Source organism: Perna viridis, chromosome 11, assembly GCF_037379345.1.
Source record: "Perna viridis isolate PV_CMFRI_1.1 ecotype Kerala chromosome 11, ASM3737934v1, whole genome shotgun sequence".
Lineage (NCBI taxonomy): Eukaryota > Metazoa > Mollusca > Bivalvia > Mytilida > Mytilidae > Perna > Perna viridis.
In genome coordinates, this window is record NC_142455.1 from 17,986,363 (window position 1) to 18,012,938 (window position 26,576).

Here is a 26,576-nt window from a genome sequence, read left to right on the forward strand (position 1 = left end):
TACCTCATTTAATCATATAATTGTCTGTCTCCTTACACCAATCCTCCTCTTCAAATGAAAATACAAAATTAAATTGTAATAAATCCCCATAAAGGAAACCACTTACTCTGTAATTGAACCATGACAATTTTCTAAATGACCATTTTTTGTGCACATGGGTAATTTTCATTTAATCTGTTTTAACATAAACTATAAAAACATGTTGGAGGCACCCCACTTTTATAGAAAGTTGAAATCCAATAGCAACCAAAATTGCTTACAATGTACATGTATGCTCCATCTATCTAAAACCGAAGACCAATTATAAAATTGATTCATCCAATGGGAGTCAAGATGATTGCAACAAAATTTGGACAGAAGAACAAAAACTTGGACAGGGTGATTCCAATATATCCTCTCATTGAACAGGGGTATTAGAACTTGCTTGGTCTGCATGTAATCACATGCCCTGGGGTTCATTTCTGTGACATAAAAAAGCAGGTAAAAACAGTAAACCATTCTCCATTGGCACAGTGTTATAACAAATACATAATGGCAAGGTCAAAACTAAGTAAAACGTGCAAAAAAAATAATAGAAATATTACTTTTGGGTATGTCAATCAGGATTTTTTTTATCTTGAAAGAATTGAGATATTTGAGTTTTCCTGCACTATGCATTCATTCTAATGCACTATTGCATCTTTCAAAGAAAAAATAAATATTGCACAATAAAACAAAAAAATGCAAGTTATGCAATCCAATGAGGTTAACACAAAGAGTTAATATCTATTTAATCTGGCAGTTATGATTTCTCTATACTCTAAGATTAAAAGCAATCTAATTTACATGACTAACCCCATGCATACAGCAAGCAAATCAACCATAAAGAACAAACATGCACTAAATAAATAATGGCTAACAAAACATTTAAGATTCTCAAAAATAAGAAAAGACATTTAATATAATCTAACTTCGTAGCATTTTCTTTGCGGTTTTAAAATATTGAACCAAAAAATTACTTTTGACATTACAATATGCTTCATTTACTCTTTTAGTCCACACCATCATATTCAGTTTTCTTTTTCAAGAAAATATTTCAATTCAAACTTTAATTTTTATAAATATAATAAACATATGGAAACCTTTTTCGTTTTGATTTCTGTTTCGCAGGGATGATTTTACAAGGTCAACAAATAAGGTGGAAATTGGCAAATTCTGAAGTAAATATACAGTAAAACAAAGAATCATAAATCCGGATTTGAAATCACGGAATTCTACTAAAAAAGCAGAAAAATATCATGTCTGGTTTTGAGAATCTTAAATATGCTAAACAACACAAGCACAAAGCAAGCAGGAGTAATGGACCTGAACAGAAAGGAGAAAACTTACAACATTAACTTTAGAAGGAATCCCTTTCTCCGGCTTCTTTGTAGTTTTAGGACCTTTCCCAGCCTTAGGTGAAGTAGGGGGTGTGGCCATCTTAACTTTATTTTCCAGATCATCTTTAGCTACTGTTTTGTTTTCTGGTTTTTTATTATCAGATATTTCAGTTTCAATTATTTCAGAATTTTCAGAAGAATTTACCGAAGATATCTTTCTATCTTTTTGTTCTTCTTGTGTTGAATTGTGGGGTTTGGGTGGAATAGCAGGTGCCCCTTCTGAATCTTTCTGAGAATTAGATAACTTGGTTCTTGGTGCAGGCTTGGGTTTGTTGCTTTGCATAGTAGTGCCATCTTCATCCTTTTTAGTTGGAAAATCTATTATTATCTCCCCTTCTTTGTTAGAACTTTGTCTTGGAAGAGTGTTAGCACGGGCAGGAGGGGGAGGGCGTGGAGGGACAATTTTTGGAGAATCAGGAGTTGAAATCTGTATGGCTGGGCTGGAAGGTCTCTGTAAGCCTTTTCCTGAATCAGATGTGTGCTGGGTTGCTGAAGTGCTTGTGAAAGCTTCATCCGTGGTCTGTTCCATAAAAGCAAAGAAACAAACAATGAATGATAAAAATGGAAAGTACAAAGCACTGCACACTTCTTTTTTCTTAAATAGCCCTTATTTTTTACCTTATTAATGTATTCAACCACTTAGAAACATTAACATTCAGAAAAAGATGATTTAAATATCAAAAGTTGATGAACAACCTGACAGGTCATGATTACTAATTTTAAAATTCTCACCAGAAGGTGTTTCTACTGGCAGTATCCCTAAAAATTTTGCTTACTTTTAAAATATATTAATAAAAATGTAAATTCATTTGAAGTGGCATGTTTTAATAATGTAGAATTTGGAAGTTGAATGATATCAATGTGCAGTTTTTTGTACTAATTAAAAATGAAATCAATGGGAGATTATAACAGGAAAAGAAAGAAGACATTTACTCTAGTCCTGCGATGTTTCTACAATGAAATAATGATTCAGAGTAAAAAAAAGCCCTCAAGTTTTGCCAAAAAAAAAATAAAAAAAACAATTTCAGTATATGTTACTATAACAACAAAAATATCAAAGCAAAAATGACCAACCAATTAAAAACAACAGTTAAAAACAATATCAAACCAAGCATGTAAGATCATTCCAACAAAACTTGATCACTGTTCTCACAAATGTCAGGGGTCCTATGTTCACTTGTGTTTGTTTGTTACCTGCCTACTGTCATTTATAATACATACTAAGGCATAAAATAATATTGTGCATAGGTTGTGTCTCCAAGAAGAAAAACTGGATATAAGCAACATTTTTTTTGTTGTTGAAATTTTGACATAACTATGTGAAAATGGAATTGTCGGTAAAATGATTTATCTCTGGTTTTGGTGTCTACCAATTTTTTTTTTAACAACGACATTAAAGAAATCTCCTGATAAGCCACTTGGATCACTTAGGAAATTATTAATCAAACAGAAGCAAACTTTTGATTGGTTATTTCTTTGTATAATAACTAATCTTATATTTCACCTACAGATGTCACTGCTAATTTTTATAAATGGGGCTAGTCCTGGTTCGTAATGAAATAAATGGACACAGGATCCCAACACTGTAAGAATGCTTGGTCATGGACAGACGAATAATATATTGATCACCTACCACCAGTGAAATAAGGTGTAGTATATTCAGTGATGTTTACTATACTACTAAATCATATATACAGGTACATGTATTTCAAAATAAAAGAAAACAAACATAATGTAAGACCCTTCAGAACACATCCGACATTCAGTGAGTAAAATTTTATTTACCATGTTGACTTGATATCCAATATCATCCTACAGTTTATAGAAATTAGATTTTATTCTCAATTCTCTTATTTTTTATTTTTTGCAATTGGTAAATATCAAATAGTAAATCTTCCCTCAGTTAAACATGCTTTTCAAAATTCAAATTTTAAATCTTGATAAGTAATATTGATAAAAATCTCAATATTAAACTTCAATTTGATATAGATGTAGAAAAATTCATACGCAACATTACATATCAAAATATTTATTCTGTTGCTTTCGGATTCCAGATATTGATAGGGCAAGACTGGATAGAACTATATATATGCATAAGAACATTACATAGGAAAAGAAATACAATAACACCTTACCCCGAATGGAGTAGAAGTGGCTGTAGTCAGGAACACTTCATTATGAGCAGTCGATGAACTCAGATTTCTTCTCCTATTATTTTCAATTCTAGACAAATAAATACATAATTACTGATAATAACTGAACAATAAGGATGAATACACATCTTAAATAATATGACAATGTGCTTGGTATGTATTTTTGTATATTTCTTCACAGAAAGGGATTTTCAATTTGAGGTACTGTAAACATATAATTTTTGCAGTTTCTGACAAATCATCATGTTCATGGGTATTAATTTTCATGGTTCATAAATTTTTTCAATAGTGTCGACAGCGTTTGATTCCTCTCTTGATCAGTTATTTTACCATAAATATTTCAAAATAAAATAATGACAGCCGATATTACAACACTAACATAAGTCCACATATATAGTTTCCTATGGCTATTTTAATCTAGCAGTGTATCCTTACATAAATTTAAAAAGAACTCACTTAATTGCCCAAGCTGTAGCTTATTGTAGGGATAAACTTTTGACACTTTAATTGCATGTTCACAGATTAACTTGAAAGTTCTCAGCACAGATAAACTTGAAAGTTCTCAGCGTGTGTATATAATGGTAATCTTTTATCAGTAATTACCTGCAGTGTGTGTTTAACACTTACATTTTGCTATTTTTGTGAATAGAATGTTTGCACAGTATTGATTTCTATTCTTTGAAGTGCCAGGTACTCTATGGCCCCTGATACAAATCATTATATAAACAAGATCATGAATTTAGAAATTATAACCCACATGCTTTTACCTTATACGTTTTTATAATAGACTTAGTATAAGTTCATACTTGATTGCACTGAATGATATGACCCTTACGAAGTTTCCATTCAAAATTGTGGAAACCAAGATTATAACTGTCAAAAGACTTGGTAATGTGAAAACAATTTCATAAGTACTTATTTTCGCTTTCTTGAGGCAACCAAAATAGCAAAATTAGTACACCGTGAAAATTAGTACAATGCAAAAATTAATATGTTTACCGTAATCATTTCACTAATTTTGTATCATATTAGTAAGCTTCAAATTTACTCAAACATTTGTAATTATTGTACCAACTCTGGGTAATAATATCATCTATTCTGTCTTACAGTAGCATTCCTAGGATTTTGTGTTACAATATTAGCACCCTTTAGATATGAACTCACCAATTCTGTCTAATAGTAGTACCCCATGATATAACCTCACCCATAAGGGTGTTTTAGAAGCACCCATAAGATATGTACACATTTAATCCATGTTATAGTAGCACCCCTAAGATATGAACTCACCCATTCTGTGTAACAGTAGCACCTCTAGGTAAAGAGCTGCTATGGACATGACTCTCACTTTGTGAGATCCTATCTCCCATGTCACTCCGATGGGAGACTCGCCTGTCTCCACTGGTAGATACTCTTGCGCTACTATCACTACTATGAGAACTTCGAGAATCACTATGAGAAATTCTAGCATCACTTTGTGAATTACGAGTGTCAGTATGAGAACTCCTTAGTTCAAGGGGCTGTGCGGCTCTCTTTGGAACCGGGGGTCTTTTTATGGCAATGTTCTGGATCATCCTGAAACAAAGTTAGATAGGAATGCATATCTTAATATGTTTTATTATTTTAGAAAACGTCAGTCAAGATGGCATCAATATCAAAACCAAAACCTATGGTTAGGTAAAAAAATTGTCTTGTTTCCAGCTACCAGCAAAAACAGAGGGTAGGCAGGAAGGGATATTATTTTAATTTTTCAAAAACATTTTACATTGAGTTAATGGAGAAACAATCTTCACTGTAACATTGCTAGAGCCATAATGGCCATACAATGTTTAGGGTAGGTAGGGTAGCAGGAAACAGACATATTATTTGTTTTGGCCTAATGGCAACATATGCATAAAACATCAAATAAAAATTAATACACAAACCCAACATCAATTAAGAAAAATCACAAGTAACATGATGTGAGAGAAATTATTTTCTTATTTTCCTGCAATGTTTTCATGCCTTCTTTACAGTAATAAACACTTGATTTGAGTCATTTTGCTGCATAAAAAACGTCCACTTAAATGAAATAAAACTGAAATAGTCCTGTCATCTCTAGTCGGAAAGCATGCCCAAATGCTTAATATTATATATCTTCAGATAAAATTAACTAAATAATTGCATAATTTAAAAATTAACAACAAACATGTGATAATAGGTGCAAGAAGACTCAGTCTCTACATCCATAAATCATAAGTGTGTAAAAAAAGAATTAAGTGCGCTTCACTCAACCTTCTGTTAACACCACATTCCTCCCCAGATAGGCCTGATCCAGATTTATCTTCTATTCTTTTTCCAATATACTAGTTTAAAGATCAACAGAATTGAAAGCCCTATCATAATTCAGGCATTTGGATTAGTCAAAATGCATTTTATGGGCATTTTTACTGGTTTGTGCAATGCAGTTCACAAATAAAGGAGTTTAATTTGTAATTCTATTATCTGCAGACAAATTTTGATGGAAAGCCTAATCATTAATGATTCAGAATAGAAATCAACAATATAAACTTGACAGTCAGTCACATAAAATCGGACAGCTAAAGTATAAGCAAAGTATTTTGCAAAGCCACTAAAAAATTTGAGAGAAATCAAAAGTAAAAAAAATAGTTTTGAAAACTCTTAATTCCTTTATGAAGCAGAAGAAAATTATGTCTGATTTTTACACATGAATTGTGATGTATCCTGTTTTTGTCACCAACTTTATAATTTAAAACCCTGGCTGTGGCATTTTCACTGTATAATATCTGGATCAGTCCTGTTTTCATTAGTTGTTAATCATTACCTTCAGATCTATGCATATATGTTAGATTTTTTACTCAGAAAATCATTTCATACAGTGATATACCCAAATACACTTAATATAATAAAACATCTAAATGAATCCAACCACTCAGTATTTTAATATGATAGACAATAGCTGTTTCTAGATTTTAGTTGTTTTAAATGAAACAAGCAAAAATCAACTGTATTACAGCTTTCTAAGAATTAATTTTTTAGGGCAAAGTTGTATCCGTAACTTGAATCAATCCAAAATTAGTACATGTAAAGAAGTGTAGTACAAAAAAAGTGTTCTTGACTCAAGACAGTATGTGAGCTAAGCAAAGATGATGAATTAAATTTACACAGGGCTTGTGAAAATTTCAGACATGTTTAAAAGTACAATAGAAATTGCATGAGAATAAGTGACCAACTGCTACTCATTGCATTAACAGAAATCTAGGATGGCACAAGATTTAAAGTAGCCCATACCTCCATATAGGACTAACTTGCCTTATAATTATACATGTACTTCATTTACAAGTATTAAAGCTTCCTTCATTCCCAGTTATATAATGTTTGTTTCATGTCCCTCTATAATTGTACTTAAAATGGGTTGTCAACAATTTTAACTATTTTATCAGATTCAAAATTTCTTTTTTAGCACCTTTTTCATGCAAGACAAATACTCTGTCATTAAATAGTAAAATGAGTATATTCTAAAAAAAAAAAATTCTGTTAACAACGAAAATATATATCTATTAAGATGTGCTTTTTGAAAAAAAAAAAAGTAAACAGGAAGTTGGACACATTGTCATGTTAAGTATACCCCACTCATCCAGAAGGCTGATAACAGACAGCAACCGAAATTGTTTGTAATGTACGCACCATCTATATAACCATATACCAAATTTGAAATCAATCCATTCATTAGAAGTTAAGGTTATTTTAAGAAAATAAGAATGGAGGGCTGGAACGATGGAAAGAAGAACGAACAACGTGATTCCAAAATACCACCCACTGAGTGAGAAACTGTGCAATGTGAAAAGTGAACTACATGTATGTAAAATTAAGGGAAAAAAATATATTAAAACAACACTGATGCCAACTTTTTACAATGAAATGATATCTTCATTGGAAAAAAAGCTTTGATGCATGTCAAAACTTGAGATGGAAAACACACGTACAGATGCACACACTGAAAATGAACATGTTCATCATCATCAACTGTGTTAGCTGGGCATAAATAAATACAACAGTATAAATGCAGTGTTGAAATATATTATTTTTAAGCAAAATAAAAATAGAGTTGAGATGCTATAGGCTACAACGTTGGCTTGACCTGTTAGAAGTGTTAGTATGTGTACAGTTACCATGACAACATATACCTTTCTTGCTGTTCATTGGTTGTTTTAAGTTTTTTATCATTCAGATGAACTGTCGGTTTGACCTCAAGGTCATTGGCTTCGTGATCACTCTCAGAGTTTATGCTGTAAGCAAGGCAGTGATAAATGGTATGGATGATACAGGGTTGAGGCCATACTCATAAGTTTTTTTGATTTATAACCAATTTGATTTTTCAATCTTTTAATTTCTAGAAAATTATGGAGTTTGGGACAATTCTTAAATCAGGTATTCCCTGGAATTTTTAAGATTTTGCTTTTCAAAAATAATGCAGAATTTTTATTACATATATATGTAATTAGAATTCTAAATTATGGCTAAATTTTAAACAGCTCCAAGATTAAATAGAGATCCTAAAGTTTTTGAAATATGAATAACCAAAACAAGAAAATATGGAAGGAATTTTTGTTTGGTGTCTCCTAATGCAAATGAAGTATATGTAATATAAGAATATAGCAGTGTAACATTGGTCAGAATAATCTATCAAACAAAAATCAAATTGGTTTAAATATAAAAATACTTTACCAATAAATCAAAACAGCTCACTCATTTTTTTTTTTTGGCAAATCATGACAATGATATTCAGTATTACAGTATGGCCAAATCGCGAGAAATCTTCATGAGATTTTAATTTTCACTACATTCACAAGGTTTGAGGAGTTATGAAAATAAAAGCTCATCAAATTTAAGTCCAGATAATTAATATATAAACTTAATTCCTGGAGACCGGAAAAATTAAGACTATGAAAATTTAAATAATACCCCTATTCATATAGCCAATCGCGAAATTTTACAGCCGCTAAAATTACCCACTCTATTGTAACTTCCTGGTTTTTTTTTTCATGACAGCCAATGGCGAATATTTATTAAGACTTATTGTTCCTCACAACCAGAAAGAAATGGAAATGAGATGTTTGCTTTTACTTTATTGGTGTGGCCTATTGATTGGTGTGGCCTATTCTCAAAAGAACACAAAAAATGGTACAATTTTGTCTTGTCATGCTTAGTTTTTTTTTATTTGGTTAATTAGACTGACACTTGGTAAAAATCATTCCATCTCAAAAAAGGAAATAAATAATAAATACTTCGGATAAAAAGACACTCTTTTATCTATAGAAAAATATTTCCATCAGATCCAAACACCATATTTCAAGTGGTATATGGTGTGTAAACTAAGGAGCCTAAGGATCAAGAAATAATTTTAGGTGGCTTAAATACAGAAATATTGGTATAAATATTTTGGGGTTTTCACATCAGAAAAAAAATCTTTATAGAAATTCCAGTAATATAGATAATCTAAATAAATCTTTTATCAAAGATGATATTTTAAAAGGAGATATACATGTAACCCAATAAAAATACAACTAAAAAATCTAAATACAAATGTTTCATACCATCAAAATTGTACAAGACCCCATTTATAAAGTTAGTCGGACTACCACTTAGAGAATACTTTAAATAAAAAAAACTAATACTAAAAAAAGAAGATTTACTCATAATTCCATCCTTTAATTTGACAGATATAACAATTTATTTATTAATCAATTTCAGTAAAAATATAATTGAGAAAACAATTATTAGGTAAGCAATTCAAGCATGTTATCCTTTCTTAGCAAATAATGTAAAGGTTTATGAAAATATTCAAATTATTTAAACATTTTTTACATGCATATCAAAGTAAAATGCAGCTAAAAATAGAATAAAATTTGAAAAAGCCAGTTTAGAAGAGCTTTCATAAAAGTCACGATTATGGCTTGGCTTAATTTAGCTTAGCAAAATAAGCCACAGGATTACAAAGGGAGATAACTCATACCTATTTCCATCTAAATCATCACTCAGTTCCTCTTCTGATTCCTCTTGTTCATTGAGCAAACCTAACATAGACAAAAAGGAAGTAAAACCAGAATATTGACTAGTCCTTTAATTTTTTATTGCACAAAAGCATGAAAAAGTTGAAATAAGGAAAATAAATATCTAAGATTTTATGCTACAAAAAAAACCTCATTGATATCTTGCAAACAATTTAGATAGGTATCATATTAAGGAGATAGACCTAGGGCAAGGGACACAACTCATACAAATCATTGGAACATTTGTATTCAGCATTTTACATCTTATTCATGTAAGCATCAAAGTAACTGGGACTGATTTCATTGTTTCAAATGAAATCTTGATAGGATTTGGTGAAATTGAATCTGATACAAACATATCACTAATTTCAAGAGTTATGTCCCTTACCCTATGTCTACCTCCTAAAAAATTTGTGGAAACTAAGAAAAAAAAATGTTTAATAGATAGTCTAAACTGTATACTAACACAGTTGCAATTCAAGTCTCATACACACAACATACCAGATTCTTCAGGACCAACAAACACAATAAAGAATAAGCCAAGTCAGAAACATACAGAGTAAAAATAAATGACATCTAAAAAACAGAATTCTGCAAGTCTGATATAAATGTTAAACTATTCGAAATTAAAGAATTATTTTCTAACCCTGCATAGATGTTAACTTTCAAAATTTTTAAAGCAAGAGATCTCTCTTTCAAAATTTTCTCATTACTGGAGATTTGCCGAGTTTTTTTCTATACATTTCTTAACAGTAATTGAAGTAATTTCTAATGAAAATTCAAATAAGACGGGAAGAATTTCCAAAAATACTGCTCACTCTCCCAGTTTGATATGGGGGCATAAGTGGGATAATTCTAAATTTTTCATGTACTATAGGGTATGTAAGTCTTGTCATGTGACTCCACGATTTCATGAAAATGGGTTCTCGTCTACCATTGAAATGCATTGAGATTCATCATTAACATAACACTGAGTTCAACATAAAAAGCAAAATATCTTTCTTTGTAAAAATACTATTAAAAAATGACAAATATTTAGTTATACAAGATAAAAATGTTAAGAAAGGTATAAAAATAGATGATTTTGCATTGTGTTGCAGCGCTTTGATTTCCCGGAAGTAAACAATAAAATGCAGATTGGTCTTCGGATTTCAATACGTTCTAAATCGAAAATTCCGGAAGGGAAACTGAAACTAGAAAGAGACTTACAAACCCTATTGGGAAGCTCCAGCCAAAAGCGGGACCATATGAACATTTTACAATAGTAAATAGTACCTTGTCTTTCCTCCTCCATTTTTGCAGCTTTAAGTATATTGCACTTCATTTGATCAGCTGGTATTGTTCCTGCACCACCAGGATATTTCACCTGATTGTTTTTATTCAGGTTGACATTAACATCAGTCTTTCTGGCAGGTACTTGAGGTGGATTATCCACTAATCCCTTAATTCTTGCCTGAGCAGCTTCTGATGCATCTACAATAAAACAAACATTGCGCTTTTACATATGTTCTGATGTTTGAGTTACAATAAAGTATCATTTGCTAGGGATGTTAGTGTGAAGTTTCGGGATTTTTTTTTAGAATAAAGGCTTATAGTTCAATAATAACAGTTCTCTTAATCAGTGCTTGTTAACTCAATACGTTAACCCAAAACTAAGGAAAGCTTAAAATGATATTTATTTTATCAAAAGTTCGTCTCATCTCTAGCACATATCAACGAACATTAAAGTTTATGATGTACTCAATTCTGACCTTTGAGAGATACATCATTATTAATATTGTGTGATGCAGAAGCTGTGGGTCCATCTCCCTTCACCAAGGTATCCAGTCTATCAACAGCATTAGCTCCTTCTACTGGTACCTTCCCATTAGCCACAGGAGAGTTGGGCACCAGAGGAGTGGTCTTAGCAGTGGGCGAAGATGGAGGCGTCGTCACTGATGAGCTTGAAGGTGGTAGTGGAGCCACTGGTTGTACTGGGACATTAGGATTCACTTCTACAGCTAATCTCTTTTCTCTAAAAGTACATTCATTAAAACATCTTTAATCAAAATGTTTCTATTTCTACTTAAACTTTAATTTAATTTTTACTTTTACAACAAAAAAGGTATTTCTGAGGTTTTTGATGTATGATGTTCAAGTATATAAAAAAAGACACTCTTATTTTTTTTTTTATTTCAGTACATGTACTAATCTTTTTGCACAGTCAAATTAGTAACTGTGTGAGTATTCATGTCTTCACAAGAATTAAGTACTTCTCCATCGAAGAATCAGGCAAAATATGTATAAGGTGCAGCACATGAAGGAAAAAAACACAGAAATTGTATTGCATTAACCAAGAATTTATATCCAATAATCTCCAGAAACAACAAAAGTGTTAGTAAAATTTGCCTTTTTAAGATATTGATAGGTCAAAATTTAGTTAAAATGCACCAGAATGGTACTTACATATAAGAACATGAAATTCATAGACTAGAATAAACAATAACCTAGGATGTTCAGTGTGAACACTTCAAGGACTCCGAATCATTGAATTTAAATTTTAAAGAATTCAAAATAATTGTCTGGACTTACTCCTTCTTCCTTTTTCTTTCAGCATCCCTCCTCATCTTATCCTCACGTTCCTTCTTCTCAAATGAGGGTCTCCTTGAGAATCTCTGGCTAGGTTTCCTCTCAAACCTAACGCTCCTTCGAGCACGGCTCACTGATGATGCCTGGAATTCTGTTCTACCACTAAAACATGAAACTATTTATATTAAATACCAAAATTAAGAAAATTAATCCTCAGCATCGGAATTTTTTGCACAACGAAAACCATAAACAAAGTGATTTGTAAAACACACACAGAAAATTCATAATTTATTAATAATACAAACAAAGCAGATGGGTTTAAACTGCAAAAATTTAACTCTATTTTAACTTTTCCCATAAGAAGTTAGATTTTTCCAAGATCACATTTATCTCTAATACAATGGAACTGACATAATTAATGATCATTAAAATTCTGAACATACAGTATACTTTAACTGAATGATGGAGGAAATAATAGTTTTTATACAGATAGCAGTGATTTTTCGAATGTCACCCTGAGTAAAATTTTTGATAATTCACACTGTGAAATAAATTTGGTAATTACGCTGACTTTCTCCTGCAAAAATGTCATTAAACAGATATCAATCACAATAACATTTCTGTAGAAAATGGTCAACATCAATAATCCAAATAAAATCACTTGTGCCAAGAACACCAAACACTTAAGTAGAAGTCTTTACAAATATCAGAGAGGATGTGATTCATGCATGTCAAAAACCAACCGAATTCAGTTTTATTTCTTGTTCAAAAACTGTTTATAGATCACATAACCAGTCTTAGTTCTTCATTTGGGGGTTGCGCTTTTGAGATAAAATTTATATAGATTGTACATGAAATTTGCACTTTGCAAGAGTTATTGTCTTAATTTTGTTTTATTTGGTTGATTTTAGTGGTAGAAAAATGTATGATATTCTAAAAAGTGCAGATCTGAATGCAGAAATAATTATCATTATGTGAAAGTATAACATATATAGACTGAAAAAAGCATCGTTTGTTTCGTGGGTTTTTCTACTTCACTACTGGCAGTGTCTGAATTTTATGTGGACTGGTATTTAACTCATGCATGGACACTCGTTGAATGTAGGCATTCTTTGGCACACAGAATCATATTATGGTTACTCGCACTTTCTAATCTATTATCCTATCAATCAGAAGACCGGAAATACAGAAACAAATGATGATACTAGACTTGTACTGTGAATCAAACCGATTTTGGACTGAAAGATTTGTTAGGATAAAACAGGTTTTTCAAAAACCATTGGAACTAATATGAAGGGACCATACGATGCCTGGTTTACACAGATTACCGAAGGTCTGGTTCAGGCAGGTTTCACTCAGTATTTTAAAATAGTCCTCTTTGTATTAGTAAAGAGCAAAATTAGTAAACATTTCAATAAGATGTGTTCTGTATGCCTTGACATGAAGACTGTTTACCTATATCTGAATCTGGAGCCCATTCTGAAGAAGTTCTGTCTCCCTGTATGACCTTTGACAGGCCCTTTAAGTCTGAAGAAGGCATGATGTTCTACAGCACATTTCCATAAGTGTTTACATGCCTTCTCACTTGTTAATCTGAACACAAATAAATGCTCCTGCTGGTGACCCTGAAAAATTGATAAAATATGGTCTAAAACTGTCAGAAACTGTTTAATACTGCAATCCAGTCTTCATGTTGTGCTTTTTGTTGGTTTTTTAATACCTCAACACAGTTGCATGGACATTTGTGGTACATGCTTAAACACATTTTACCCATTTCATATGTGATAAGTTACCATTAACATTAATCATCATTCTTGAAAACTAAATAGTTCAATAAAAAAGTCATGGTTTTCTCGGCTGGCAATAAAAATGGAAATCTACAATAGGAAATGTTGAATACAATATAAAAACAAGAGCTGTAAGGTTAAAATTCTGAATCAATAAAGCAGAATTCAAAATGGAATAAAATCAATTAAACACACCTCATCATCATCTTCCACCACTATTAGAGTCAGTTTCTTTCCCTTGAAGTCTAATTTTGTCATCTTAGGCCTGTAAATAAGGTAACAATACCAGTTATTGTGATGTGATTTTTAGATCTGTATACAACAATTCTTTGAGTTTTGTAATATTAAGTGTCAGTCTCTGTAAGAATCAGGCAGTAGGTGAAACATGGTATAAAAAAACCAACATTTTGATAGTGTAATTTGACTCTTTGTACCACCAGAATCAAGGAAAACAGACAATATTTTCCATATCATACTGGACCATTGAATTACAATTTCATTGAAATGCACTGAAAATGAACATTTCAAGGGCAGATAACTCCATCAAAAACCTCATTTTTCAAACATTCTCTTGAAAATTTCTGAGCAAATCCAGTAATGCAGAGATCAAATAATGGTACTTTCAAATTGAGAAAGCATCCTTGAGTGAAATTACACTGTCAAATTGGTGGGATTTGACATGCATGTTTCTGATTTTTCCCATTTTGCCTGATTCTTACAAAGACTTACACTTAAATAACTAGTTTCTCTCCAACAAATAGAGATTATTTTGTTCAGTACAATGCCATATGTTTATTAATTAAATATTGTATATTTTTATAAGCAAATCATGTAAGAATTACACATTCATACATTTATACACGATTAACATACCAGAAGAAGAGTCCAATTTTCTGTGAACCTTCAAACACTAGTACACCTGTTGGCGTCAGTCCCAGTCTATACTCCATACCATCTCTACCCTAAGAATAGAAAAGTTTAATTAAATTTATCCTTTATATAGAAATCTTGATTCTATAAGAAATTTTGTACCACAGAGAAAAAGCAAATAAATGCATCTATTAATAAAGAAGGCTGCAAAGAACTGATGGAGTAGAAACATAAGCAAAATAAATAGTACATTAAATTCAAATGAGATTAAGTTATTTTTTTAATTTCTGATTTCATATTTTTCAGATAAAAATAATTTAGGAATATTTAGCATTTAACTTCACTTTTCAGACACATTTTCAATTTTCAAACTATAATTTAATATTCACAATTAAACATTTTTAAATCTTACATATATTTCAGATCACAAATCTTAAACATTCTTTCCCCATACAATAATGAAAAAATTGATTTTGTTTCATCCAAACTTTTTTTTTTAATATTGTTCAACATAAGTGCTTAGCAGTAATTAAAAAGAAATTGAAAATAAACAGTAATGTTATATTTTCAATATCAAATGTTTTTCATAATTTAATCAAATAATCTCACCATAACAATGTGCATATCCACACCATACATTTCTAAATACTTGGCTTTGTTCAGGTAGTTCAGCTCTGCCTGGGCAGGATTCTGTCCTCTAAAAATGAATAAATATTTGTCAGCCTTTTGACTTACTAAAGGGGGTTTTAACATCCTTGACTATCCTTTAAGGCTTTGTTTAGACAGTGTCAGCATTTGTACTTCTTACTTCTTTCCAAGTTATCAATATACTACCATTAAAACAATATATATTTTAAAGTGTCATAGTCACCAACTAAACTTTTAAATACTGGCTGAACACTTGTATCCAGTATGCAATGAAGACAATTAAACTAGAGAGATTGTGAGCTAGCTCACAAAGAGCAAACCCCTGCTTCAAATGAAGTTTGATACTAAAATAACCCCCAATTGTAGTCCTCTGACAGTAACTATATTCCTTCATAAAAATCTACATATGCCAAACCTTCCTATAAAATTCCATTAAATCCCCCTGATCATTTAACAAGGAGTTGTGCTTACAAGGTTTTTTTTAAAACATTTAAAATCTTTAGGTTGGATTGTCTTCCTTTGGAGTCCTCAGACAGTAACTATATTCCATCATGCATGGTGAGGTTTAACACCATAAAGTTGGATTATCTCCCTTGTGAGTCACCCAACAGTAATTATATTACTTCAGGCAAATGTAAATATCATGTCCAAACTTCTTATCAAGTTTCATCAAAATCCCTTAATGTGTTTAAAAGAAATGTGGACAGACAGACAGGCAGGCATATGTAAATATATATAAAGAAACAACTTCATTGAATGAAAAACAATAAGCTACAAACAGATAAATGCACTGACATTAACATTATACCTTAGCATCACTGTTGTATGGGGTACCTACTTGCACATTTGGTAATTTTCATAAATAGCAATTTCTAAGTCTTCTGACTGATGATGCATAAAACGAAATTCTGATATGTAACCTGGGGTGTGTATCTCTGGTTCATAATCTCCAAGTTCAGCTGAAATAATAAAAGAAACTTTTACAACCAAAGGCTGCTTTGCTACAAAGTTTAAGTATATCAATAGTGCATGTTAATAACCATTCACATTAAATATAATACAACCTCTTTTCCATAATTTTCAGCTATTTCAGTCTAATCACTAATATAGTTTGTTAATATATCTATTTATTGATTTTTACACCAATTTGAATAGTAAGAGAAAATATCAATACTGGAAAATACTTGTTGGGTTTGAGAGTGCTATGCAAGCTATTCATTCAGGATTTTATAATATATGACCAAAAAGTGTTAGACTCAAGACCAGCAAAAAGCAAGAACAAAAGTCACATTTGCCTAGCTTTTTGTCCATATTGAATTACAGGGCAAATATTTGGCAGTGCAAATATTTTCTCTAACTATCCATAATAAATTAAAGTTTTTAAACATCTCACATTGCAAAGCATATGCCGCAAGTTCAACAGCCAAATCATCGGGACAAGGCAGCTTTCCTGACAGGATGTCCTGTTTCAGCTGTAGAAAAAACTGGTACCTGAAAAGAAAACAAAAAAGTGAATAGTGAACAGGTCAAAACCAAACCACTTTTGCACACTGAAATTGACAGATGTTTGTATGATGGGACTTAAAAAAGTGTTTAGACAGGTTTTTAAATTATTCAGGGTTCAGTTTGGACAGGTCGCACTGTATTCAATGATTAAACCTAAGAAGGAAAACAATGATACTTCAGTACTTCTCTGTCTAAGAATCAGGCAAAAGGAGTAAAAGGTATAGCACATGATGTAAAAATACACAGAGATTTTATTGCATTATCCAAGTATTTATACCTCATAACCTCAAAAATTACTGTCAAAGTGTTTGTAAAGTTTGCCTTTTAAGATATCAATAGTTCAAATTTAGTTGAAATGCACTATGAAAAAATGGCAGGAAATTTTCCTGAACTTTTTCCTTATACAAGAAGTCAAAAAATATTTACATCACCAAAGCTTCAGTATAAATTTAAATAGCTTTTCAGCGGTTTTCTAGATGTATCTGAATAAATTTAAGGCAAAAAAGATCAAATTGAGAAAAAGGATGGGCCATTCATTGCCTGATTCTTACACAGAATGGTACTTAAGAACACAAAAGCAGACTCTGTGATATTTACTGTGTAAATAATTCAAATGTTGGTGTAAATTTTTGTGGTTTGGCAAATTCCTTTGATTTTTAGTGTTTTAAACATGTTTATGTCATTGCATTAACTCAGTTGTCAACAAAAATTACATTTAATGATTTGAAATTTGATAACCTGATTTGGGCAAACATTGTTACAAATATCATGAAAATTGGTTCCCTATGAATAAATAATACACTTGTAATTAAATACATTCATGCAGTATATAAGAAATTATGAAAACTCATCTCGCTCCAAAATGAGTATTGAAAAATAATAAAAATGTTAAATAGGTCACTAGCATTCATAGTAGATAAGAAAACATTTGTTTTTTACAGAAGTTTGTCTTAAATTAAGAAATAAAAATCTAAAACGATATCGTCAATACATCCTATGAGAAATTTCTACATCAGTGTTCTAGCCAGGATTTGAAAGTAGAGGGGCGCAGGTAAGAGGGCACTTTAACGCATAGCATGTTTTTTCTTCCAACAAAAAAGGGACATTGATTTTGTATGTATGTGTTAAGTCAGTAATTTGTATTCTTATTGCTTACCTGCCAACTTTTGAAAATGAAGGTCGCATCATAATTTGAAAACTGAGTAAATTTGACTGCATGATTAATATGTGCATGACACCCTTATTATATTGAAAGACCTTTCTCAGACGCTTTTAGAAAACAAATACACTTTATACATGTATAACATCTATATAAAGGTGATTAAGCTGAAAATGTATAACTGAAGCCTTAAGTTCCCCTATGAAAGAGATAAGAATTTTGTTCCAATATGGTCAGGTTGTTGTGTGGACAAAATTTTGTCAAAGTTCTTACAGTGAGGCAGCATGTAAACTCATGGTGGTGATAAGGGCAAGTGATTCTTTACATTTCTGACATACAAGTACTATGAGGCGAAATGAAATGTTACAAATATAAAATATTGCGCCAATTAAATATCAAAATCTTAAGTAAATAGAAGGAAATATTATTTCCTATAACTATTGCAATTACAACTTATGGAAAATATCCTTTCCTGCTGAAGATAGAGAATGTTTTAAAAATATTGAAATTATAAGGGAGGTAACTGACATTTTGAATTAACAAACAAGTGCAATATGTTTACATCAGTAGTTCTTCAAAATTTAGACCTGTTAACTTGAAAATATTTGTAAAATTGATTGTGCAGTAGAAATCAATTATTAACCAAAGATTGGCTGTCCATAAAATTGTTATAGATCCAATTGGGATTCATTTTCTACTTATCATCATTATCCGATAACCCCGGTAAGTTGATTTATCACCGATAATTACCGGAGGGTTAATTACAACAGGATGTAGTTAATGAAGGTGATACTCCTTAATTGGCTTGGGGTAATTTATTAACAAAGAGTGGAAATCTTAAAGGGCCATTCAGACTATTGTAAATGGGCACTAAGGGGGTACTCAATAGGGGCAGTGGGGCACAAGCATGATAGAGACAGGGCGCTGTGCCCTTCCATTTTGCCCTAGCTAGGACACTGTACATATTCAAAAGTTCACTCAAATAGATTTCAAATTTTCTATTAATAATAATTACATGTACAATTGTACATATTGGTAGTATTGTACATGTACTTAAAAAATGAAAGAATAAAAACAACTGAAACATTGTTTAACTAGTACAATATGCTCGTGTTTCAAGTTCATCACGCTTATCAAAATTAACTTCCTTTTGTTTAATCAAGCTGATACAAACATATATCTATCAAAATATTTACATAGACATTCTAATAAAGAAGATGTCAATGTATTATTTTATGGACGTGATAATTTGACGACATATCCTAATCAGTTTGTACCTGTCACCTGTCCCTATAATTACCTGGTCAATTCTTCATGTAAGTTGTTAGGCTCTGATGAATAAAACTTCACTTTAAACCGTAAGGTATAGGGTGGTCCAACTATAACAATAAAAAAAATTGTCATAATGGAGACTTTAGTGTAAACTTCAAAATTGTTGTGACATTTTTATTTTAATAAATGTACTATAATTCATCACAATAATCAAAGATCTAGGTGCAATTGCATGTACAGAACAGAAAGAGAAAAACCATGTCATAGTGGTGTACCACCTTTAGAGTGGCAGTAAATATCTTTTCAGCCTTTGAAGAAATTTTTATGTATTTTTCTGCATTTAAAGTGTTAGAACTTACCACTCACAAATAAAAGAAAGTGACAAAAAATCTGTTACAGAAAAAAAAATATTGAGAACCACTCTAAAGTGGTACACCACTATGTCGGTGTTCAGTCACGGTATATCTCTCTGTACTGTAATCCAAATATCACATTTTGCTCTGAAGTACATGCACAGTGCACATGCAAAATTGCAATGACAAGCACAATCAACAATTACAGTGTCTTGAAATATATGTAACTTTTTGATATTATGTTAATTGAATGTTGCAAGAGTATTCTTTATACCTTATTAGAGGAGTAATAATGAACACGTCCATTTGATCTTCATTTTCCACTCATTTGTTTTAGTTAAGTTGTGTGATGTTTGAGACAAAAATGTGTTTTATATATCTCACTAAGGTTTCTAAAACCTTGTTATCATCAACAAAGCATTCACTTATGGTGTCTAATTATCTTAACAATTAGTTTGCATGTTTTTACAGGGTCATTAAACCAAGCTGTCAATAGAAGATTATTCAGACAGCCTACAGATTTGTACATCATAAAAATAATGTTTGTGCTCTTATAAACAAGATGTTTCAGGCTACTTTGTGCTAAAAAAATCTCCACTTAATCATTTCTATCTCACTAAGTAATACAGTAAGCAGGAAGAAGATAAGCAAAGAACCCGGAAATGGGAGACACCATTCAAGTCACCCATACCAAAATATTTAAGAATTCCCTCTAATAGAAGTTGAAATCTGTTACAAAAAATGGACGGATAAGGTGAGAAGTTGAAATCTGTTACAGAAATGGATGAATAAGGTGATTGCAATTAACCCCGCCCCACCCAAGTGGGGGTAAAATTTCTTTAACATTGTAGTTCCATTTTGTTTACAGAAAATGTTACCAGTATATTAGATATAAATTCAATTTTACGGTTTTTAAAAGTCCTTTCAAAGGATCTTGATAATAAACAATGGTGTGACTATATAAACTCTACTGACAATGATTGTCACATGATGCATATTTATACAACACTTTTACTCCAGTATCTATAGATAACTAAAAATGTACCTGTATAAATGTAAACCATGAATCAGTGACCTCAAAGGTCAAGTGTCAGGTTACAATACTTTGTTTACCTACCTGGAGGAAAATGTAACTCCTACACCTCTGACATATACAGTATGTACAATGTGGTTCTATAATATGATGTATAACAGACTTTCTACTTTATCAATGTAGGGATATTGTGGTGCATGTTACTAGTTTATCTTTTACTATAAATATTGCATCCACTCATTATCTGACCTAGGTTTTATGCTACATTGTACGTACAGGTTTATTTTTATTGATAAGTAAAAAACTGTTTTCGAAAATGAATAAACATTTTCAGCTTTTCTACATTTTAGTTTGAGTCTTTTTATTTAGATGTTTCTTCAAATTTTTATAAAATCTTTCCATAGGAAAAGCATCACTAACATTCTCTGTGTAATAGGAAATATAATTCTATAATGATATGCATCTCAGAATATATAGGTTTTACAATGCAAGTGACCAGAGTTATTTGCTTCTGAGACTGTAAATAGCCAATAACTAGTATATAGATATGATTCTCAATCTAGGCAGGTAAAAGACTGACACAAACGTCCACTGAAATTTGATAAAATGTCTGACATGGGCTGTCAAAATTTCAGGACCCTTGGATATCCTAATGAAAAATATGGACTTACTTTTGACCTGTTTTTTAATTGGCTTTGTCACATCTAACCAATGCTGAAACCAGAAACATTAAATATTGTAATAGATAAAAATGACATAAAAGACAAGAATATACAATAATCTTATTTTATCATTTTGATATTTTATTGTATTTTCTACACAATTTATTACTATAATAATTTTATCCAAGATTTATTACCACCAGTAGCTTCAGTTGGTTTCTTTGGACATGAAGTGAGCTCCCCCATTGAATCCTTAATTTCAAATTATTCCCTCAAATATTCTTTTATTCCTATATTTTTACCCTTAACTTTATGGCACAGATTGCCCATTACTATATTTTTACCCTTCACTTTATGGCAAAGATTGTCCATTACTATAATTTCATCCTATGCTTTATTACAACCAGAAGCTGCAGCAGGATTTTCTTTTTTGACGGAAAATCTGTGTCCTTCCCCTCCTTTTAGAAATTAGATTTTTGGCATCCCATTGAAATTTAAAGGATTTTTCTTCACATTAGAAACATAGATTGCTTGTACCTACATTGACATTATGAGGGTCTGTGTATTGCAGTCCAAAATAGTCCTTTTCTATAATGTCTAAATGATAAAGCACTTGTTCCATAAGGGCACTTCCTAAGGCTCGTTTCTGAAAAGAAATAATAATATACATGTACATAAGGACACTTCCTAAGACTCGTTTCTGAAAAAAAAAGATGCTATGCATGTACAAAACAGCACTTCACAAAGCATGTTTCTGAAAAAAATAACACTATACATATAGAACTGAACCTTATTCAGGCTTGTTTAATGAAACATAAAAATATGCACATGTATTTGAGAATATCAATGAATTTCCCATTTACCGATAGGTCTGGTATACAGTCTATACCAGTGGTAATAAAATGTGCTATAGGGTGTAGCTTGATTCATCAAACCCAAATTTGTAAGGACACTACATGTATGTTTTGGCTTGATACATTTATGAGCTTAGATTGTGAATTTGTGATTAAGACTTTATCACAGGCATCAGACAAATACGAAACAACCAATTACTCAAAGAGTAGCCATACAAGTAAAAATACAGGAAAAATCATGATGTTACAGCTTCAACTTGCTATTTTTTGCAAAATGCTCTATTATACCCACTTTTATATATAAAAAACATAATAAAAAGTGTGTTTTAGGCTTGTTTTGACCTCTTTATTTCCAAAACAGCTGAATCATAAGTTTCTTGAAATTTTTAGACCAGTGTACCACACTTTCAAATTCAAATGGTCATATCAAGCGTCTACATGTACATGTATGAGACTGACAAACACATATTGATTGGGAAGGCATGGGTCCTGATAGCCCTACATGCACTTACAAATAAATGTACATTGTAGCCTTATTTAATAGGAACTGTAATTCTCTCACAGAACAACTGAAATAAATTACTATGTGGTAGATAGTACGTAACACCAGAAAGATCATATATAAATGACCCACATTCTTAAGAAATTAAACCTTGTTTTTTTATGACAACTAATGAACCAATTGACTAATCCAATTGTAAATCTATAGTGTCAATTTCACTCTAACCTTGTAAGATTTCTAAATGAATAGCACTTTTAAACATTTCTCTTTTTCTAAATTTTGAGACAAAAATATGTTGTAAACTCGAATAACTATGTGCATTATTGACAAATAGTAAGTTAATTTTGCTTTATTATGAAGTGGAATCCCACAGTATGATATACATGTACCTATGTGAAGTTTCTCTCAAACTATCAAAGAGCTGTGATTAGTACATTTGTAGGTATAGGGACAACTGCAACTTACATGTAAAAGATGCATACAGTTCTACAGACAGACACTACATGTATGCACAATATACAATGTATATGTATTGCCGGCTAATGGCTTTCAAAATATGAGGTATAACAAGAGGAAAGGCTTTCCAGTCATCAACACTTATTTATTCTATAAGTATGAATACCAGTACCAGTCTTAGTCAGAATTACAATAACACTAGAAATATCAATAATCAAATTTATATCAAAGACTCTAAAGATTTCAGATGTAAATTTGATTTCATCCAAACTTAAGCCGTCTCTACCTACATACATGTGATTACACCATTTCAACCCAATAACTTTCCCATTTATCGTGCCAGTAAGAAGACAAGCCTAAGATTATACTATTTGCTCACACCAACTCAGAAAACTTTATTCAAATTCCTAATTTCAATTAATATAAGTTTTAATATTTTCGGTTTTAAATTTTCCTTTGAGTACTTTATCAGTACTTAAACCATAATAATGTTTGTCTAATCCCATTATTACCCATTACCAGTCACTGACCACAACATAAACATTAAATGGACCACATATAACACCATAGTACTGCTGTGTTCAAAAGCAATGCAGGACCTAGGCATATATATAGGAAATAAAAAATTGCCCAATTTGCAGCGCTAATGAAATAAAAGGACATTGAGACATGTCAAAAGATAAACATTCCAAGATTTTTAAAAGAATAATAATTGTAGTCAAGAGAAGTATATGAATGGGACAAACATTATTTCATTTACTTTAAAAAAAAATAGCAGTATATGGCACAACTGTATACACTGTATACATAAATGTAAGTCAAATTATTTCAATTCAGCAAATGTAACAAATTTTAAAATTTCTTAAACACGTGACATGCAAAATATGCTTCTAAAAAGTTTTGAGCCACCTTGAATATTGAAATGAATAAAAGGTACACATTCTTGACCTTTGTTTTTTAATCTTGATTTAACAGACTTTACACAATTTTCAAAAAAACAGTCTTTTAAATTGACCATCAGCCCGACTGTCATGGCTTGTAAAAATGCTGGTGGGCTTGCAGAATTTGGCTAACATGTCAATGATTAATAAATAACTTCATTAAATTTTTTTAGCTTGTTGTTAGAATTTTATAAGTACATGTATGGCAAAGAATGAATAATACAGATCTTTCATCAAATCCACTTCAATGGAATTTCAGCTTATGCCATACCTATTACATAGCACTACTCCACTGGAAATCTGCCTGACACTTATGCCTGTACCTAAAACCTAGCACTAATAATCTTATTATATGATTATCAATTAGCCACCCCTTTGATCTCACACTGTTTGTTTACCACCTTGTTAAGAGAGCATATCAATTTAAATAAGATGACATAACTTTGGTCATGTCCATTTCACTATTGAAAGTCTGTCAATCACCAGATTGGTAATTGGCAATTTATATGCAATCATATGTAATCATTTCATAATTTTGCTTGTTAAATATATCTTTATTAGATACTTGTGATATCTCAATTTTTGTGCTGATTTACTGAATACTTTCTGATCATACCTATAAACAGAGGGGGGTTCAGGGGGTTAACCAAGCAAAAAGGCCTTAGAAATTGTTATAAACAAGCTTTAAATTGGTTAAGCACTGAAAAAGTCTGAAAAATTTCATCCAAATAACCCCTCTCTGGATTGGCACCCCTCCCACTAAAAGAGTTCTGGCAAAAGGCCTGCTGAGTTTGATTAAATTATAACATACACTGTTGTAATTTAGTAAATGTACACAAAATACAATATCAAAATGCAAATTGACATGTAAATGTACCTCAAATATTGCATAAACAGCTAACTAGTAACACCTGCCCCACAGCTCTATAACATGTTTTTATTCACATACATGGAGTGCATAAATGAAATCATTACATGTACATGTATACTAAAATTTAACATAATACCACATTGATGATCACAATGATAACCATATGTTGGCAGTATATATCTGTAAGGCATCAAATTATGTGACAATTTCTGCTGTTTGGCTCTCTTTTGTTGGATTATTCAACACATATTTTTACATGTGCATGTACATGTATGTAAAAACACTATGCATTCATAAAGTAAGATTTTTTGGCAGGTCTATTTATTTCTTTCTAATTTTTACCATTTTATTTCTATTTCAAGAACCTGTGGTAAAAAATTATCTCAATTCAAAAAAATTGCTTGTTCTTCACCACTGATTGATAGATTTTATATGCTTTATATTTACATGTACATGTATGCTTTCTATGTCCTTAATTATAAGAATTTTTACAGTCATATACAGGTCATTCCAGATGTTTCTTCCCTGGACTCCACTGGGACTACCAAAATGAATTGTATAATCTATTTTCTAGACTAACACTGATTGATGTTTCAATTCTAAAGCTTTAATATCAAACCTTAAAATCTTTTAAAGTTACTGAAACAACAACAAACAAAGATTCCCAGGTGTTGCAAAAAGGATTGTTCTTTTAAACCTGCACTTAAGACCACAAAGAAATAGTATAAAGGGTGTTAATTTTCCCAAATAAACAGATGAACTTGATCTGCATCCTTGCTACACCATGATTGGATATTACAAAGGCAGCCTATCTACCGCTGATAATAAACTGTTCTTTATTGTTTGCAATCCTATACAAAATGTGACTGTACTTCACAAACCACTTACACCACCATGAGGATGTTATTTTTACCATATAAAGCTATCTTTCATATTAACTGCTATTTTGAACAATACTTGAACAAGTATGTATCTATTTTAGTGTTGCTATGGCTTTGAAAAGGGCAGGGTAATCCAGGTTCAAAAACGACAATCTAGCAAGTTGAAGAAAAATTTAAGGCTCATCATGCAAGCATTAATTAGCAGGAGTAGTGAACTGCTGAGCTCAGATGCATTTACAAAGTGAAGTCATGAATACATGTACTTATGAATGTTCTGCAAAAAACTCAAAAGTCAAGGGACAAAGACATTTAAGCAAACAAAATAACAGTAGAAACAAACAAAATGCTGCATGCTACATCATGCTAAGAATACCCCCACTAAACCATTTCAGCTGAAGCTGCAAAAAGGAAGATAATCAACGGAACCAAGTTTATAGCGGTAATCAAAAGAATGTAATTCAGGGACAAAGGCCAGACATGGAAAACAGACATACATAACAAAGAACATAAAGTATCTAAAATCATACATACTTTACAAAGTAACAAAAGCAAATAAGCAACTCTGACTCCACTAAAAACTGGGAGCATGGAC

At 31.3% G+C, this 26,576-nt stretch overlaps 1 protein-coding gene across 13 annotated transcripts in view; it reads right to left on the reverse strand.

Moving 5' to 3' along the window:
* LOC148603186 (uncharacterized) overlaps window positions 1-26,576 on the reverse strand; it is a 41,869-nt gene that overhangs the window by 11,635 nt on the left and 3,658 nt on the right. For 2 of the 13 annotated variants that reach the window (XM_088552940.1, XM_088552942.1), the window contains exons 2-20: window positions 22,021-22,125; window positions 21,489-21,531; window positions 19,460-19,538; window positions 16,888-16,985; window positions 16,333-16,453; window positions 15,456-15,543; window positions 14,850-14,938; window positions 14,172-14,241; window positions 13,645-13,814; window positions 12,193-12,351; window positions 11,373-11,635; window positions 10,897-11,094; window positions 9,585-9,645; window positions 7,756-7,857; window positions 4,859-5,143; window positions 3,554-3,641; window positions 3,204-3,230; window positions 2,352-2,369; window positions 1,564-1,938 (exon numbers count right to left, since the gene is read on the reverse strand). In XM_088552940.1, coding sequence (XP_088409066.1) covers window positions 1,564-1,938; window positions 2,352-2,369; window positions 3,204-3,230; window positions 3,554-3,641; window positions 4,859-5,143; window positions 7,756-7,857; window positions 9,585-9,645; window positions 10,897-11,094; window positions 11,373-11,635; window positions 12,193-12,351; window positions 13,645-13,814; window positions 14,172-14,241; window positions 14,850-14,938; window positions 15,456-15,543; window positions 16,333-16,453; window positions 16,888-16,985; window positions 19,460-19,538; window positions 21,489-21,531; window positions 22,021-22,125 — 2,439 coding nt within the window. Of the gene's footprint in view, window positions 1-1,368; window positions 1,939-2,351; window positions 2,370-3,203; window positions 3,231-3,553; window positions 3,642-4,858; window positions 5,144-7,755; window positions 7,858-9,584; window positions 9,646-10,896; window positions 11,095-11,372; window positions 11,636-12,192; window positions 12,352-13,644; window positions 13,815-14,171; window positions 14,242-14,849; window positions 14,939-15,455; window positions 15,544-16,332; window positions 16,454-16,887; window positions 16,986-19,459; window positions 19,539-21,488; window positions 21,532-22,020; window positions 22,126-26,576 lie in introns of all 13 variants that reach the window. The other 11 variants (XM_088552933.1, XM_088552939.1, XM_088552937.1 and 8 more) reach the window with 10 other exon arrangements.